Source organism: Thunnus albacares, chromosome 19 (assembly GCF_914725855.1).
Source record: "Thunnus albacares chromosome 19, fThuAlb1.1, whole genome shotgun sequence".
NCBI classification, from domain to species: domain Eukaryota; kingdom Metazoa; phylum Chordata; class Actinopteri; order Scombriformes; family Scombridae; genus Thunnus; species Thunnus albacares.
In genome coordinates, this window is record NC_058124.1 from 23,237,097 (window position 1) to 23,255,918 (window position 18,822).

At 41.5% G+C, this 18,822-nt stretch overlaps 1 protein-coding gene across 3 annotated transcripts in view; it reads right to left on the reverse strand.

Annotated features, from left to right (window-relative positions):
- The window catches only part of cica (capicua transcriptional repressor a), a 39,252-nt gene that overhangs the window by 11,978 nt on the left and 8,452 nt on the right, over positions 1–18,822 (reverse strand). For 2 of the 3 annotated variants that reach the window (XM_044336307.1, XM_044336308.1), the window contains exons 3-12: positions 16,803–17,079; positions 10,575–10,706; positions 9,116–9,269; positions 5,916–6,015; positions 5,567–5,749; positions 5,077–5,203; positions 4,661–4,833; positions 3,511–3,643; positions 2,304–2,386; positions 158–1,094 (exon numbers count right to left, since the gene is read on the reverse strand). In XM_044336307.1, coding sequence (XP_044192242.1) covers positions 158–1,094; positions 2,304–2,386; positions 3,511–3,643; positions 4,661–4,833; positions 5,077–5,203; positions 5,567–5,749; positions 5,916–6,015; positions 9,116–9,269; positions 10,575–10,706; positions 16,803–17,079 — 2,299 coding nt within the window. The remainder of the gene's footprint in view (positions 1–157; positions 1,095–2,303; positions 2,387–3,510; positions 3,644–4,660; positions 4,834–5,076; positions 5,204–5,566; positions 5,750–5,915; positions 6,016–9,115; positions 9,270–10,574; positions 10,707–16,802; positions 17,080–18,822) is intronic. The other variant, XM_044336309.1, reaches the window with a different exon arrangement.

Consider the following 18,822-nt stretch of genomic DNA (forward strand, 5'->3'; position numbering starts at 1 on the left):
TTCCCATGGAGGTGTTTAACAAGAAAAAAAGGGAACTACAGCAAAAAGAAAAATCTAAGAAAGACATTTTTCTCCAGTTTTCAGCGGTCCAGTGAAAAACACTAAGACGAAACTGGTTTGTTCTTTTCTGTCAGCCAATCCTTGATCTCTGTCTCACCTCTGGTCCCGGGGCTGACTGATGCAACTCTGATTCCAGCCCCTGAGTGCACGCCATTGGCCAGGGCGGCATTGGTGGGCAGGGAGAGGATTTGCTGGTGGGTGAGCTGAGGGGAGGAGGGGCTCTCGGTGGGCAGGATGTACTGGACCTGCGCTAGCGGCTTGGGGCCGGCGGGAGGTGTGAGAGAAGAGGTGGCGGCGGGGCGGAGCTGAGGTTGGATTACAGGTAGGGGGGTTTGTGCGTGCGGCGGCAGGGGCTGCGGGGTGAGAAGCTGCACTGGTTGGGCGGCTGGGAAGGACCCCCCCAAAACTAGGCTAGTGACCAGGCCGCTGCCCCCCACAGGGGTTACACTGACAGGACCAGGGGAGGAGGAGGAGGAGGATGAGGACGGGTACCCACCCCCTGCGGTGATTGGCAGCTGCTGAGGTCCGCTGCCTCCAATCAGGAGAGTGGCTTTCTTGTCCTGAGGCAGGGAGCTGAGGGTGACGGCGGCTTCCGCTGGTTTGCTGGCGATTGGGATGGGCGTGCTGGCGATGGGTCGTACCGCGTTGGTCACCATAGTGGGAGCCATGCGGACAGCGCCGAGGACCTGGGTCACACCCTGCTGGGGGAATGTGAGCGGCGCCTGGGTGCCGGATGCTGAGCCTGCGATGGACAGAGAGGAGACACCCTGCCCACCTCCTCCACCTCCTTCTCCTCCGGTCGCTGTTTCTTCTCTGACGGATCCTCCCTCGCTCCCCTCCTCTCCTGCGTCCGTGCCTCTCTTTCTCTTCCTCTCAGACCCATCCTCAGCACCTCCTCCTCCTCCTCCTCCTCCTCCTCCTCCTCCGCTTCCTCCTCCTCCTCCTGAGTTCCCTTTAGCTGAGGTGGAGTCGGAGTGAGGGATGGAGGGAGAGGAGGAGGGGAGAGAGGAGCGAGCCACTGGCTGGAAGCCATGCTGGAGGGAAGGGAGAGATGGAGAGATGGAGAGAGAGAGAGATCAAAGCAGGAAAGTTACTATGCAAAGTTCTTCTTCATGAACACACAAGTTTCTCAACTTACAGTAACTCTGAAAAGTCTGTAGGTTTTTAATGATAGGATAAAGGGATTCAAAGACTAAAAAGCTTTAAATTAGCTACCAACCAAATGGTGGCTTACGCGCAGAATTACACAGTTGAGAAGAAAATTCCCGTCTAACAACAACTCAACAAATTATAAACTTTGGGAAAAAGAGATTAAGAGAGAAATACCTGAGGAGACGTGAATACAAGCCAGGGAAACTCAGAGTTCTTCTTTCAATTAACTGACTTGGAGAGATTTTTGATTTCAACTCCTACGCTGAAATCCAAATTAACTGGGACCTGGTACATTTGCTGGCGGAAGTGTGGATCTGCACTGGTGGACCGTGCCCACATATTTTGGTTTTGTCTATAAATATAGCCTTTTAGAGAGGAAGTGGGATGCTTAATATCAAGGATACTGGGCTTTAGTATTAATGTCTCAATTTTCTCTCTGGAATTTGGAGATGTGCCTAAAAGTTTATTTAAAAAATGGTTTCTACTTCCTCATGGCTTCAAATAAAAAGACTGTTACCAAATGTTGGCTTCAGAGAAACCCCCAAAGATACCAGATGACATCGGATTGTTACTCCCAGGAAACAGACGCTAACTAATGTTTTCAGGTCTGGTTTTTTTTTTTACACCATTCTTTCTCATTTCTCCTTTTTGCTTTCAAAACTATGAGGCAATCACGCCTGAATACATGTGTCATGAACTGTTTCCATGTATTCATTGTGTGAATTGATGACTTCATTATAGATCTCATGTTTTTTGTTGCACACTTATGTCTCACTGTTCCTGGAAGTCCCTCCTAAAATGTTATGAGGAAATTTTTAATAATAAAAAAAAAGCAACTCTTGAAGTCTCTCTGTATATTATCTGACTGATGTAGTTAAAAATTCAGTTTCATTGCCTTAATTCATAACATCGGACAGTCTATTGGACTGTGCAGCACTTCTGCTACACAGTCCACCTTTTTTTATCTTGACTCCTTGATAAGGAGACTGAACAAAAATCAGAAATAAGCACTGACAGAAATTCTTCCAATCAACGTTTCCTCTCTCCAAATGTAGTACACTGTAGTCTCTGTGGATGATGAGTGTACCTACCTGTCCATCTGGTTCATCCTCATCGCTGTCTGTCACTCGCTCTTTACACTTGAGGTCAATGGAGCCTTCGGGACATGAATCCTCTGAGGATCGGACATAGATATCAGAAGTTATTGTATTAAATACTCCATAAATTTTAACAAAGGGGACTAAATATATATAGTCAAAAGTTTGGACACACTTTCTCATTCAAGGGAATGTGTGTCCAAACTTTTGACCGGTATTGTATGTCTAACTGCTTCCTGGTGGTGATTTCATTTGCAGTCAGAGCTGAGTAACACTGTGATAATTTCTATACGAGAAGTTACGTGCGACTGCCGGCCTTCTCTTTCAAATAATCAATTACGGGCTGTTGTTGTTGCTGGTTTAAACCTGCATTAATTGATTTTTCGGCCATGTGAGGGCAGCGCAAGGAGCTGTAGAGACAGCGCTGATAAATGATTACTTTATTAAGCTGATATGGCGAATGCGTTCACAAACAGCTGCCTATTAATAACATTGAGCAGAAACGGAGCAACGTTATTATTTAATTGAGAGTTGTGTTTCTCACCACCTGATCAATGTAAATCCAATATTCACTCTCGTTTTAGCTCTGTTTTTCCCTCCACCGACACCTGAGAACAATATCTCTATAGCTGCTAAATGTTCCACTTTGTCTGCCCGTTTAGTGCCGGGCAGAGAGCGTATAATCGGTTTATCAGATCTGAACCAAAAAAAGTCAAGTTGCAAGCCGAAAAAACCAAAACAATAAGCTGAAAGACGCAAAAACGCTCCAAAGAGCCGAGGAGAACTGTAGAGTCAGGTGATGATGGGTTAGACACTGTGACACAATCATTTAATAAGTTTTTTTAACAAAGGCAACTTAATATACAATATATGTAAATTCATTTGCAATAAAAGCTCAGCAAGTGAAGCAGCACTGTGATTTTTTTTTTGTGGACAAAAATTTGGAAAGGCTGCAGATATTACCATCAGATAGCCACAACTAGACATGAGAGAACGGGGTTGTGCTCATCAAACCCTTTTATAAACTCTTAGCTGTTAACACCTAGAAGAAGGTGACAAATGCTGACACAATCATTGTGACACGCTGACGTTCAGTGTTTTGTTTTTTTCAGACACACTGACCGTCGTTGTGGGAACTGAAACTATTACTATGTAACACCTTCTCTAACCGCTAAACCGCTCTGCTGATCGACTGACTCACCCATGACATCATCGTCCACTTCCTCCTCACAGATGACCATGCGCTCTTCATCACTGGTCACATCCTCGCTGGCCCCGCCATGGTACAGGGGCTGTGGCGGTGGCCGGTTGCGAAACAAATTTGCCCCATCCTCCTGACACAGTGAAAAAGGAAAAAGAAATTTTTTATGGTTTTACGATTTTTTGTTTAGTTTCTTTGTTTAGTTTTGTGCAGTTTTTTTTTTTTTTTTTAATTTCATGGTGGTTGTTGCAAACATGTATATATTTTATATATATTTTTTTGTAAGACACTGAATACAAACTCAAAACTGAAAAGAAAAACCTTGACTCCTTAATAATAATACTTGAGACAGAGGTAATATAGCTATTATCAAAGCGTCCATACATATATACGGCTTTGCCACCAGCGTTAAATAAATGCCTTCAAGACAAAAGAGCTCACATGCAGACGTACTCCTCTGTGATTAGGAGCGAAGCGGCAAACACCACCGTCTCATACCTTCAAAGGCACGAAAAAAGTAGAAAGTAGAAGCTTTGAAGTTGGAAGCCGAGCTCCCCCCCCAGAGCTTTCAGTGGGTTCTCAGCAGCAACAACTCCAGCCCTCACACAAAGAACCAAACAAGTCCATTTGAACTGTTTTTTTTTCTGAACACGGTACTTTAAGTTGTAGAGTTCAACCAAAATGCTTCGCAGTGTGAAGGACACACAGACACACACACACACACACACACACACACAAGGCTGCTGTCTGTGAATTACACACATGCATATTGGCGCGTAGGCGTGTGTATGTGAGCGCCTACTGAATTTCTTCAGTCGGATGCTTTTATCGTCTGCGTTTGTGTTTGTTTAACTTTGTTCTTTGTTCTCATGGATGCACGATGCAGCAACAGCCTTGTTAAGTATCACAAGAGCCTTGAAAAATACTCTTGACTTGACTGAAAGCGTATGCTCTTAACTTTCTTTAACGCTTAAGAAATCTAAAAACACACACACACACAAAAAAAAAATTAAACAGGCTGTTTTTCTGACAGATTACACCGTTAAGTAAGTAGTTTGTGGTAGCTAGTGATCTGGAACAGTATGCTTCACATTCTTAAATCTCCTGAGTATGTTTGCTGCCTTTGAGCTACAGATTAACAACCTCCTACCTTCTCCAGGTCTCTCTCTCTCTCCCTCTGCTCCAGGGTGTGCACGGCGCTCTGGGAAAAGGCTCGGGGACGGGGGTGCTGCCCGCCGAACATCCCCCCTCGACGGTCCGAACCCCCCGGCCAGCCTGAGCTTCCTACCTTCCCCTCTAGCACCTGGGACTCTGAGTGGGGATCTGGAGAAGAGAGGGGGAAAGAGTCTTGAGCTGAGATGAAATAACACAGCGTACCATCGTGAAACGGATCGATAAAATGAAAAACCCTCACCGCCTTTTTGTAATGAGAGTTTGAGATTATTGTTGTTGGTATTTAAGATTGTAAGTACATTTTCTTTTACAAAGAAAAACACAGTTCAATACCAATATGTTACACAGACGAACAAGAACATCCGCTATGACTGAAACCACACACACACACACCTATACTCTCTGACATGCTCCTCTCTCGTGGCTCCTTCGGGGTCCCACGGCCCTCTGACAGTGACTTCCTGCGGTCCTTGTTACACCATTTCCAGTCAGGGTGGGCTCTGAAGTGGGCCTCTTTCACCTGGAGGAGGAAGAAGAGGGAGGAAGAGGGAGGGGAATCTTTCACTGCTTATGAAAACGACCTAGTTTTTCACCTAATTTCAGACAAATTTGCTGCTGCTGAATCAGTTAAATCATGTGCACAAAAACAGACACATCTGCAAAATACTATGAGTCTAGAAATGAAAAACTTTCATATTTAATGTATGTTAAAGAACAGAATTTGCTATAGTGTAGTGGCCATTAGTGGTAAATTGTACATTTATTTATATGTATTTATACTCTCTAGAGGGATGTGTACCCTTTCAAACTGACAATGCAAAACAAAGAGTAAATTTATGAACAAATAAGCAGCAAACAAATAATTCTGAGAAAGCGTCTCTACCTGGAAGGCTAGATCGTGGTACTGCTGCTTCTCGTTGGGCCCCAGAGCGTACCACCACTCCCCCAGGATCTTGCTGACTGTCCGGTTGTCCTGGTTGGGATGTCGCTGGTGCACGAGGGCTCGGTGGCGCTTACTGAAGATCATGAACGCGTTCATGGGACGGCGGATGTGGTCTTTCTCTCTCTAGTTCGGTAGGAAGTAGAAAAAAGGAAAGGAGGTGGACAGATAGAAAGTTTACACGTTTGCGGTAAGCTGTGACATTTAATAAGAAATAACCTCTGTCTTCCTGTTTCTATTTGCATTTTTTTCCCACTTATTCGCTGACTAATAATCTGCTCGGTGGACTGACCTTCCTGTCTCCGTCCTTGGGCAGGGCGCTGAGGGACTGCGTGCGTCTCTTGATGGTGCCAGTGGAGGGCGCCGGATCATTGGCCACACCCGGCGAGAACCTGCAGTGAACACCAAGACAAAAAAAAAAAAGATTCCTCAATCTGAGGGACTTTCAGGAAAGAAACAAGCCTAAAGGGTTGTGAAAGGATTTAAGGAGGAATTCAACAGAAATAAATAAATCAGTGTTTGTTTATTTAGAAACAAAGTAAAGAGTGCGAGCTGCTGTTATGAATTTGATCCTAACTCTCAAATGAAAATCTTCCATGAAGTAAAGCTTTTAATATAAACACTTCACCAGGATCACATGTTGCTCTGTATAAACATTTTGCATATCGATTATAGCGGTTACGTGCAGGATCCTGTTTTTTTTTTTCATTGATTTGGCAACACCAAAGATCCAGAGATCACATGCCAGCACACAGTTGTGGTTTTTTTTTTTTTTTCTTTTTGTGATCTCTCTCTCTCTTTTCCTTTCATTTACAGTTAAGTCGATGCACATTTCTTAACATGTTCAGTCGTGGTTGTTATCGCCGTTTGTGCTAAATACCCGAGTCCTTCTTCAATTAATTCCACAGAAACTGCTGTTTCTACTACAGCTAAATTGCAATCTTCCTGTGAGCCAGGAAACCAGGAAAAAAAAAAAGCTACCAGACACACAAAAAAAAGCAAATAAAAATGTTCTCAGAAAACTGGGTTAAGTTTGAAGTAACTATCGCAGTTACAGGAGTCGGGGAAAAAGAGAAGTAAGGCAGAAATTATTAATATTGTTATTCCAATAATATGGCAATTTATATCACAGTGTAACAGCCAAAAAGAGAACATGAATAATAAAACATAAATCGAGTGAGAGAGAGAGAGAGAGAGAGAGAGAGAGAGGATCGACAAAACAAGCCAGAACCTCCCAAACACTAACAATCAGCCAAATGGTGCATACAAAAGTGCGGTTTTGACTGGATATTTTCATGCAGTTTTTTTTTTTTTTTTTTTTTTTTTTTTTTTTAAAGAAACACCACCATAGGCTACACAACTATTAGCAATGGAGCAAAACTGTCGAGTGATAAATCAGTGGTGTATAAACCTGGGTTAATGTTTTCTTGGCAGGCTGGCAAGAAAACAGTTTAAAACCGTGTGCAGAACAGTTCCCATCACTCGACAAGTCTTTAGAAAGCGTGAGCACACTCTTCCCACTGCAGTAAGAGAGTGAACTCAGTGTCAAACTGTGACTACATCAGTGTGGTGCTTTTTTTTTTTTTCCTTCTTAAATACTTTTGCAGATGTACTTTTTTTAAAAAAAAAATCAAATATAGTGAACACAACAAAGATTATTAAAAAAAAAAAGGCAAAAGAGTAACATAGAAAACCTCGAGTTCATTCATTGTCTTTGAAGAGAGCAATTAACACCGTCACCGGTTACCATAGTAACAGAAGGGGGTCGGGGAGTTTTGGGTTGCGTGAGTTTCGTTGGGGGTTTAGTCAAATGTGCTATTTGTGTGGATGTTTGTAGGTGTATGTGTGAATATATATGTGTGTGTGTGTGTGTGTGTGTGTGTGTGTGTGGGAGTGTGTTTCAGTTTGTTGGCCTGCGTGAGGATGTTAACTGCAACTAATGATTACTTTCATCATCACTTAATTATGATTAAATTTATTATATTCAGTTTACTATCATAGAAGACTTAAGAAACCAGGAAATATTCACGTTTGTGAAGCTGGAACCAGATTTATTTATTTATAATTTATCCTGTGGGGACCATGAATGTCTGCTGTTTCATAGAAATTGATATTTTGTCTGAACAAAAGTGGTGCAGTGACAGACAGATGGTTAAAAATATAAAAACTAAGACAAGAAAAGGAGTAACAGACTGAGAATGGACACATAAGAGCAAGCAAACAAATAAATCAACTTTAAAATATGTTTATATCATATTTCAATTTGTCTGCATCTGTTAGAATTCATAGCATGAGATCGTTTCTTCTTATTAGACGTGTTATTTTTGTTTTTTGTTAATGCCATCGGTCTCTTTATTGAGATGCAGCGAGATCACAAGTGTAACCGCTGCAACACTGAGAGATTGCTGAAGCATTTCTTTTGACGACGGCGGCCATTGTGAGCACAGTGACCCTGAACATTCAAAACCACACTACCAGCCAGACAGCCACGCAGCCCGTCTGAGTCACTCTGAAAGAGCAACAACACAGCCAGACGCAAAGACGCAGCCTGAGACTGAGTGGCATGAGCAAGCATAGACTCTCTCGCCAGACAAACACACAAACACACGCACGCACGCACAGACGCAGCTGGTAAAAAAAAACGTGTTTGTTGTTGTTTGTTTCTTTTGAGTCCGCTGTCAGAGGTGGAGTTTTAATACACCTGTTCGGAGCTTAGCGTCCTTGAAAGTTTTGAAGCTGGTGATTCAAACTCCCCCCAAACAAACTGAGTCTAATATAATCTACAGTTACTATCTGCTGTGTACTGAGTCATACCCAGAGTTGCAGAAAGGAAACAACCTCTGGAGACACAGTGTGTGTGAAGTGTTTGCTCAAAATGAGCTAACACCATTTTCAAGTAGCACCAAAATAAGTTGTGATACTTTTTAAAGAACAGACGGTTAGCTAAAGACCGGCAGACCACACTTTTAGTTTTGTTGCTGCTTCATATTTTAAGTATATGAAATAATGAAACAGAGCTGCAGATTATACATATACACATGGAAATGAACATTAAAGACAGATGCCTGGACACTATGTTAATGAGCCAGTATCTATGCCATGAAATACTGAGACACATCCCACTTCCATATGTCAGTGAGTTTATCCATCAGTTATAACGGCTATATAACAGATGAGATACTGCACTTGTGTGTAAAAGCTCCTAAATTGGATCGTCTGTTGTCTGCGCCTGACTGGAGGAAGCTACTCTACGCTTGAATTTAAATAAATGTCTGTGCTTCTTTCTCTTCGTCTCTTGAGTCCATTTACATCGCTCTATCTTGCTTAAGTTAGTTTAAAATTAATCTTCAGTGTGCCAGGAATTAAATTTGCAGAAAACAAGTGAAAGCACCATCACATGCTGCCTGAACGTGGCGAGACCAGGAGGAAGGACAAGAAATTGCTGCTAAAAAGTGGAAAAAAAACCCCCCAACAACTAATCTCTGGACTTACGGGTCGTCTGTATCGCTCTCCGTCTCGCTGTCAGCCCCGCCCCTGTCTGCAGGAGGATTGTCATTGGTCGGGGGAGGGCATGACGGGGATCCTCTCTCTAAGTCCGGAGGGCCGATCCGTCCGTCGCTAACCAGGGCGACCCCGCAGCGAGGCTCTGTTAAAATAAAAGAGAAGCCGTTAAAAAGCTGAAGCATATATCATATCGGTGCCGTATGTGTGTAAATGTCTGCCTTCATACAGTCTGGTTGTTGATCTGCTCTATTCTGGCTAGCTGTATAACTGACTGTGGGAGGTGTGACAAGCTGTGGCCGCATCTTTGTTATAATCTGCTGCAGTAGTAAGAAGAAAAGTCCAGAATAGTAAATCGAAGATGCCTCACAGATACGGGGAGTTTTCTGTAATTGTATCTAGTCACAGGACTTAGTTGATGCAACAGTTATTTTTATTTACAAGTGTCTTGTTTATTTTAGTCATCTAGTGAACTTGCTTCATTTTCTTGGTTAATAAAGATTAGCTTCCATTTTTTAAGCCATTATAACTTAGCCAAGACTCATAGTATTGGTAAATCCATAGAAGACTGTATGCAGTGTGGTATTTTATGCTTGTTCATCCTTAAATAGCAAACTGTCTGGCAGAAAGCTGTTTGGGATGACATGACTAGTCTAATTTCCCTGAGAGTGATTCAGCTTATCTAACAGTGTAGATCTGAAATGATTGGTCGTCGCAAACTATTCCGAAAATCGATGAAGAATTTCAGTAATTTTACAAGTAAAAATGTATTAAATTCACCGGCTCTGGTTTCAGAAAATATAAGGGTTTGCTGCTTTTCATATATTTTAGCAAATTGAATAAATTTGTCTTTTGGATTGCTGGCCAGACAAAACAATCAATTTAAGACTGTGACCTTGAGTTCTGAGAAAAAAAATTCCACTATTTATTGACATTTCATAAACTGAATGATTAATCAATAGCAGCCCTTAAACAGTCTACAGCACATAAAGACTAGAGAAGATAAAAGGCTTCGTGCAGCTTCATGAAAACGAAACTGCAGTCCCCGAGTTAGATTTTTGGTTACTGATTCTTCCTGCCAATTAGTATTTGAATAAATTTTAGCACTCAAGCCGATAAATAGCGTCATCAACAACATTACTGGAACTGTACTGGTGTGAACACCAACTGTGCTGATTTGCAGTTCAGTTGCAACAGTTTTAGGAAACACTGACTTGGCTCCTGGTTTGTCCAACCAACATTTGTACTTGAGTGTTTTGGCAGTTGTTATTTGAGACATACAGCCCTGCATAGTATTTCCTGTTATGTTTATTATATAGTGAGACATGCTGGTTGATAATAGTATGTAGTTATATATATATATATATGTGGGTACATTCAGAGAAACCAGCTTTCTGGGTAAAAAGGCATGATGTCATGTCCAAGGAAAAGCGGTGGGGTCATTTTCTACCTTTGCCCTGATTGACAAGTTGCTGGCCATCAGCAGGCTGGGCAGCCGCCCCTGGTTGGCTGGGCTCCAGGAAAGGGACGAGAGAATGCCAAGGGAACACTGGCACCGACCGAGGCTCCACGTTGGTCCAAACTGTGGGAACACGAAGGGGGGAGAGAAGAGAGAGAAAAAGTGAAATGTCATCATGTTTATCCACCTCAGTATCACGGACTGTAGACAGAAGGTAGCGCCGTGCCCTCTGGCAGCATGTGAAATCCTATACGACCGTCATCCAGCGATGAGCTAAAGCGCTACTAAAAACTACAATTTCATAGAAACTGCCCAGAGATTGAACACCGTGAATGGAGTTGTGTATTCAGTCACCTACTCTGCCCCCCATCTCCAACACACACACAGAGACCATCCCTCGGGATAATGAGAGTTGAGGGGTCATGTGGTGTGCGATGTGATGAGGGAACCTGTTATTTTATCCACAGAGATTCCAGACTCCAGTCTACTCACTGTCTAGACTGCTGCCACATTGCTGCCGAGCTTCGGACTCTCAAATGAACTGTCTCTGTAGTGCGGCCCAATTCAAGCCAGGACGACTACGGAGTATAAGTTTAATTTGCATACATATATATATGTATATATGTATGCAAATTCACATATAAACTATTCAAATTGACGTTTTGCATCAGAAAAAAACTCCTCACATGTCATCGCTGTCCAATGAAAACCATGTACCTCCAAATTTGGAGAATTTTTCAGACAAACTGAAGGATTAAGTGTTCCTGTACGAGTCGAGAAAATGCTTCAACCTGTTAAAAGATTCCCTCCATTCATACTTTAAGACACATGAAAATACTCTGCTTGAAATAATAATTTGTGTCTGACATGTTTTTTTCCACAAAAAAAGCTCAATTACCTCCATAAAAATTCTTAGAATCACATCTACTCGGAAAGCCCTGGTAGCACAACCGCAACATCCCTGGTTTGATCCTAGCCAAGGACCTCTGTTGCATGTCATAACTTTCACTGGCTGCCTGTCGGCTTTAGAATTGAATTTAAAATTTTACTTTTGACCTTTAAGGCCCTGAACGGTATGGCACCGAGCTACCTGGCTGAGCCTCTAAAGCATTACTCACCAGCACGTAGCTTGAGATCCTGAGATAAGGCCCTGTTAGCTATTCCTCGGTCAAGGCTGAAGACCAAGAGTGACAGAGCTTTTGCTGTCAGGGCTCCAACCCTTCAGAACAACTACCAGAGGAACTTTTATTTTTTGCATTGTCTCTCAAAACTTACTTCTACTGTATGGCTTTTGCTTCATTATTTTATCATTACTTTTAACTGTTTTATGTGTTATTATGTTTGTTGATTGTGATTCTTCACTATCTCCTGTCCAATAAAGGCAAGACAACAACAAAAAAAGACAAAAATCTACTCCTTTACTCCATTGAAAGGTCTATGAACATCCAAATAATCATTTTAAAAGTTTAACTGCTGGATACAAGATGTTTCCTTCTTTACTGTAAAATTCATTCTCAGTGTTTGTGCACTAGAGGCCTCAAGTTTCCACATCACACTTGTGTAAGTTGTATACCGGACCATGATTGGCTCCAAACTAGTTGTGATGTTACAAAACACATACGTAAGCGTGTCAAACTCAGATTAAATATGAGCAACAGATAAACATTTCCTCCTTCATCAGAGAAATATGAAAACAGCCTTCTAGTGTCAAACACACTCACACACTGTACATCATTCCGCACAGTGACGCTCAAACATCAAAGTGAATTAACAAGAAGCGAAACGCATTTTTGAGTAGAAGGTGACTCACAAAGGTTTATCAACCATTTAAGAACCCACTGGATTACCTGAAAAAAAAAAAACACACACACTTTGTCCCAAAGCTGCAAACAAAGACACGAAAGCTGACATCCTGGTGATAAATGGTTTTCACAGCACGGCAACAATGTGTGAAAACAAACCTTCAATAACTGATTTTTCTCAGTTTATATTCATATTTTTCCCAGAATCATTCATTTGAATAACAGATATGTTGATATCATTACAATGCAATATGACTGTAAGCAGCTACTACTACTGCTAATACTGCCAGTACTATTATTATTACAGTCACTATCACTATCAGTGCCGCTAATACTACAGCTTCTACAAACACCACAAGTGCTACGACAACTATTGATGTCATCACTACTGCATTTTTGGATATTTCTGCTTAGAGGAATCAGCGGAGTACTGCATTGTTTTATCAGCAGCGGTTCCTTCTGTTTACGAGTCTGCTGGAAATTTATATAATAAAGATTTCAGCCTCAATCTTTCAACAGTTTCACTCTCCACTCCTCCCCAGACTGCAGTATTCCATATACAGGTCTAGTCTGGTGGAAATAAACTGCCTATGAAATCTATGCTGCAGCACTGCAATGTCCAGTGTCTGTTTCCATTAATAATCTTTAAATAAAGTATTAAAATGGTCTATATATAGCCAACCATTCTCCGGCTATGGCTCATCTAAAAGGGAGATTCAGATACCGCTCAGCTAGACTACTTGGGAAATGTAAATATGTCCCGGATGTACTGTAGGTGCTCCTACAGACAAACAGTTCAAGAAGTGCTCTTTTAAAATGCAGATTCTAGTGTCACATGATTATTATCGCTGTGCTCTGACCTTTGCACTCCTTACTACTTACTGGCTGTTTGCATCAGGAACTTCAGTTGAGGAAGTGAGGCTTACTCATATGTTTTACACATCACAAATTGTTTTTTATGGTCATCACCACTATGGAAAGTACTGATGAGGGATTTTTTGGAGGAGAAAAAAAAAACCAAACTAATAAATCTTTTCTTGTTCCTCCTTATTTGACAATCCACAGGTGGGTAAGAGGTCACACTGACTCAGCTACACAGCAGCAGCAGCTCTATAGCTGGTGGGGAATTAATGACTTGCTCAAGGACACATTAGCAACGTGGATACCGACCAACTTTAGGGACTAAATCAAGATGCTTTGTCTTCATTCCCATTAAACCGAAAGAAACAAAAACTGGTGAAACTGAATATTCTATGAGTCCACTTAGCAGCAGCTTTAAGCCAAATTAGACTTCCAGGACTAACTTGAATCGGATTTAAGGCCAAGTTAACAAATAAAATAAAGAAATGAGGTCTGTTTCCGACCGAATGTAGCAAACGACAGCTCTGGGAGAGTATTAACCCTGTCATGTGTTATTGTAGGAGGGGAAATGCATGACAGTTAGAATGTGACCTAGTGGAAGTGCAAAATCAACAGTCTTGCACTTTCCACCCACAGTTGTGGTCAAACTACACATAATAACAGTTTGGTCCGCGTTACATATTCCAACCTCAACTAAATATCACTGTGTAAGAAATAACATTAAAACAAAGTCATTACAAATTGGTACATTTTTAGCACCTTTTAAAGGATAAAGATGTTTTTCTCATTGTCAGCAAATCCCATGAAAGGTGAAAAACTAACAATGCATTGATCCTATTTACAAGTATTATATGACTGTGTCCTCAATCCTCAAAACTGTGGTTTAATTTGATCCCACATATAGTGTCCTGCTGCTGTAATTACTCCAAAAAATGTGACAAGACAGATTTATGACCTGCAGAAGGAACCGATGAACTCAGGACTGAGGGCCACAGACTTGGGACAGGCTGGGAAAGTTAGAAAGTATTGAGAGGTAGAGTGCTGCTGGTTTTGGACTTTTTTCATGGGTATTTGTTGAGTGAGAAAAATATTGAATAAAATCAGCCTTATCCTTTAAGGTGCTAAATCTTGACGTGAGATTCTTCAAACTTTTAAAAAGGACCTGCTGACACCCTGAAGAAGGCGAGGCATGAATATTCCAGTGAAGCACCGGCAGCAGTGGGTTGTGAAAAATATCAGTGGGGTGGCAGTCTCAGTATCAGAGACAGAAATACTGCTCAGATATCCATCTGTCTCTGCTGGTTTACTTGAAGCGGTGACAGTAATGACTAGAGAGATGCAGCAGTGTTAAAGAAATGCACCTGGTGGTGAGAACAGCTGTCTTGATGCTTTGAGTGGGAAAATTATGCAAGTCAACAGTAGATATCCACCTGTCCTATAACTACACATTATCACTAGGGAATCTTCCAAATAATTCCTCCTGTGGGTGCAAAAGCAATGATACAGTTCGTGAGCCGTGCAACAAGACAGGGGCTCAGCTACACTTCTTCACTCAAGGCTGCAGATGCACCGAAAGAGAACAGTAATGAAACTTGTGATGCTAATGCAGCTGCACTTGAGCTGGTCTATATTTAGGAGAGATCTCAGCCGTGGGGCCTCCACTGCCTTCTGCATGTGTTTGTTTCTGGGGCCTCTGTGGCTCTAGGTGTTTTTAAAAATGTATGGCGGAGGAAACGTTACGCTACAGAGGCAGGTGGCTGTTTAGCAGCAGTGCGAGGGATGTGAGAGGGGGAGAGAGAGAGAGAGAGAGAGAAATAAAAGCGCGCTCCGGTAATCAGCTCAGGCCTCAACGCTTTACTGCGCTAATTCTACCGGTGGAAACAGTGTATCCATGACAACACACCGGCAATACGATTACTCCTTTTTTCTGCTGAGAGCAATGAAACACATTCACATCACGCTGGACCTGCCCTTGATGCCCTGTCTGAATTTGTTGATTGTCTGGAACGCTGAGATGTGTGTGCGTGAGTGTGTGTGCGTGTGTGTGTGTGTGTGTGTGTGTGTAGCGGAGGAGGAGGTGTGAATGTCCTTGTTGCACTCCCGCTCTCAGTCTTGCATGTCTAGACATGTCAATATTCTCGCCCTTTTAAAGTTTCAGTAAAACACTCCTTATCTCTTTCTCACACACATGCACACACACGCACATGTAAAAAAAAAAAAAAAAGGGTGACACCCCCCCCCCGGCATGCACGTACACACACACACACACACATAAGCAAATAAGCAAACTCAATAACTCCACCACACACATTGAGTCACAAATTACACACAATTAGCAGCAGGTCTGGATGGCTGCCTGAGAGACTGATATTTTAAACCTTTCACGCCTCAGAAAACCCGGTTTCACTCTTTAGTTGACTTTAGCATTTGAACCAAGCCAAAAAAAAATTATCATAGAATCAGAAAAGGCTTATGAAATATTAAATATTAAAATTAAGAATGCACAGAGCCTCATAATGAACAGCTTCTGCTCTTGCTCATGGTTTTTAAACAGCACTTATGTAGCTGCAACCGTGCCATGTTCCCTGGATGTACACACCAATCGAAAAAATGCACTGTATGTCTTCTATACACAACACGCTGCTAAACCACAGTATGAACTGTGAAACTGAGCAACCGATAAACTGCCAGTATCTCTCTACACCGAGACAAATTCCTGTACAGCTATTACACTTTCAGTTTTCAGAGTTAGAAAGTGTTGTGTGAAAATGACACAAAATGAGAGATCATGCATTTGAAATTGCAAATATCTTCCATCTTATTTATATATTCAAAGTAACATTTCTGGCTATACTGTAATATCGCAAGGTTGGCATGGAAACAAGCATACAGTAGATGATTAAACCCAAACACCTCTATTTCTCAATGGCCAATTTTCTTGCATCCAACAGTGTGCACACAAAGCTACAAAATATTTTCACAATCGAATGTTACATGCTTAAAAAGCGAGTACATAAAATTGTGAATAAGGGTCACTTTTCATCCTCCCTCAAACAATTCAGTGATCCCTCTGACATTAACATCTTTTATTTCAGAAGCTGATAGCTGATGTTCTGATTTAAGAATCTAATGAGTGCAAGAGCTACTATAAAAGTAATTTTAGTGATGCAAATTGCTTGTCACATACAGACATTCAGACATATAAGTCAATTAAAAAAACACTTTGAAAAAAAGGTCAAAATGTCTTAAAAAAAAAGTAGATCAAGAGGGCAAAAAACGTCCTCTGAACAAAGGTTATTTTCTTACGCTGCAAGCAAACAGTAGTAAAGTGTACGTGAGTCATAGCCATGGCATTCTGATGACACTCCAGTAACCCTGGAGAGATAATGAAAAAGAGAAGTACTAGGCTAGAGTACATAGGCGACTGTATGCCCATCCTTTCCTAAGTTACAGTATGGGAGAAGTGCGGCTCAGCAAACTTTATCTCTAACGAGAACAAAGGTCATGACAACAGTGCCATGATGAGCTCCCTTTCCTTCTCCACCTCCTTCCTTACCAGTCCCCGGGCGTCCCATGATGATTTGCTTGCGCGGAGCAGGGTGAGGAGACTCGGCTGGCAGTATAAGCGGCAGCAGGGCGGTCGGTGTGGGATGACAGGCTACCGGCTGTGGCAGCGACCCCCCGGATCCCTCTTGGTGTCCCTCAGGTTTTCTCTCCCTCTCCCTGCCCCCGGATCCAGAGGAGGATAGGACTGAGCCCACTGAGGTGGACATCGACCCGGGGATGGAGGAGCTGGAGAGGGCAGCGTGGCCCGCTGTGGCTGGTGTCAGGGACTAAGAGGAGAGATGTACAGTTTGATACATGACAACTGACATGACAGCAAACATCTGAAATATGTTTTTTTTTGTATTTGCAGAGCTGACTCATAGCGATAATATAGATGCATTTTCTCTTTCAAAACAATACTCAATCGAAAATCTATGTGTTGAGATTCAAATGCTGCTCAATAGCAGCTACTCAAACTACTTCTGCAGCATAATCCACTCCTTCGCTGCTGAGCCATGCATTCAGTATCTTTCACACCCTTTCACACTCGGAGATTCTTCACAACATAGCTAAGTACATTACTTTCATATCAAACCATCACCTTAAGTGCAGGAGTGGTTTCAGAGGTTTCGACAGTTGTTTTGAAGCATTTTGCCTTGACTTTGGTCTCCATTTGACTCCACTCTAACTGCTGTAAATGACTTGGGGAAAGCTACAAACTGTTTGAAGGCCATCTTTAGGGTCTATCGTGGTTAGTATTTGAAAAATATATATTTTCAGTGGAGTATTCTTTTGATTCATTGTCAAAATGGGTTTTCTCAGTCATTGAAAAAAGTATAGAGCTCAGGTTACAATATCCATACAACATTATGAATCAGTGTAGGTGGACACTTTTGCAAGAACAATCTTTGACCAACACCAAATTACTGTATAAGAATTTTAGGAACTTCTTATACTCTAATCACTTGGAAAATTGTATGCAATGAAATTATACAACAAATCTTTTAGTTTTTAAGGCCAGAGACTATTATTGAAAGTCACCCACTTCATACATACTGTAACAATAAGAATAAAGATATTAATAATAATATCTTTACTATGTAGCACTTTTTTAAAAACATGGTCTACAAAGTGCTTAAACACAAAGCAAAAGCACCAATGAAAAATCAATACATTTTAAAATTACAGCGTTAAATCAAAATACAATAATGTCCACAGAATAAGGTGAAGGAAAAGAAAAGGAGGTCAATAGGGAAAAATAAAACCATGAGTACTGAACAATAAAAGACTGTGAAAGACAACATCACAAAAGCACATCTATAAAAGTATGTTTTTTGGAAGGGATTTAAAAGTATGTACTGAATCTGCGAGCCTCAGATCCTCTGGCAGGCTATTCCATAATTTTGGGGCCCTGACCGACAAGGTCCGGTCCCCCTTTGTTATAAATTTGGATTTTGGAACAGTAAGTAAAGACCTGCCAGAGGAGTCAGCAGTTCTGCAATGTACGAAGGGCCCAGCCCATGTTTTGAGGTGGAAAAAGCATGAACTGTTTTCTTGATGTGTGGTTTGAATGTGAGGTCTGAGTCAAAAATGACACCTAGGTTTCTTGCTGCAGTTTGTGCATTTACCGATAGTGGTACGAAATCATTCATAAAAACACGTGGCGTGTTAGCTCCTAATTTTAGATTGATTTAATTGTAAAAAAAAATGTTGGCCATCCAACAACAGATATCATTAAGACAGTTTAAAAGAGCAGGTAGACTGTTAGTAAGTAAGTATATCTGTGTGTCATCTGCATAAAAATGATAAGAAATATTATGATTCTGTAAAATTTGACCTAAGAGCAGCATGTACACAGACAATAAAAGTGGATGTAGGATGGAGCCTTGAGGCACTCCAGAGTTTAAACTGGAAGAGGTGGATAAAAAGGTGTCAATGTTAAATACCATTAAAAGGTCATTGGTGACTTTTAAAAACAGCAGTGTCAGTGCTATGCAGAGCTCTAAAACCAGACATGAAATCTAAAATCT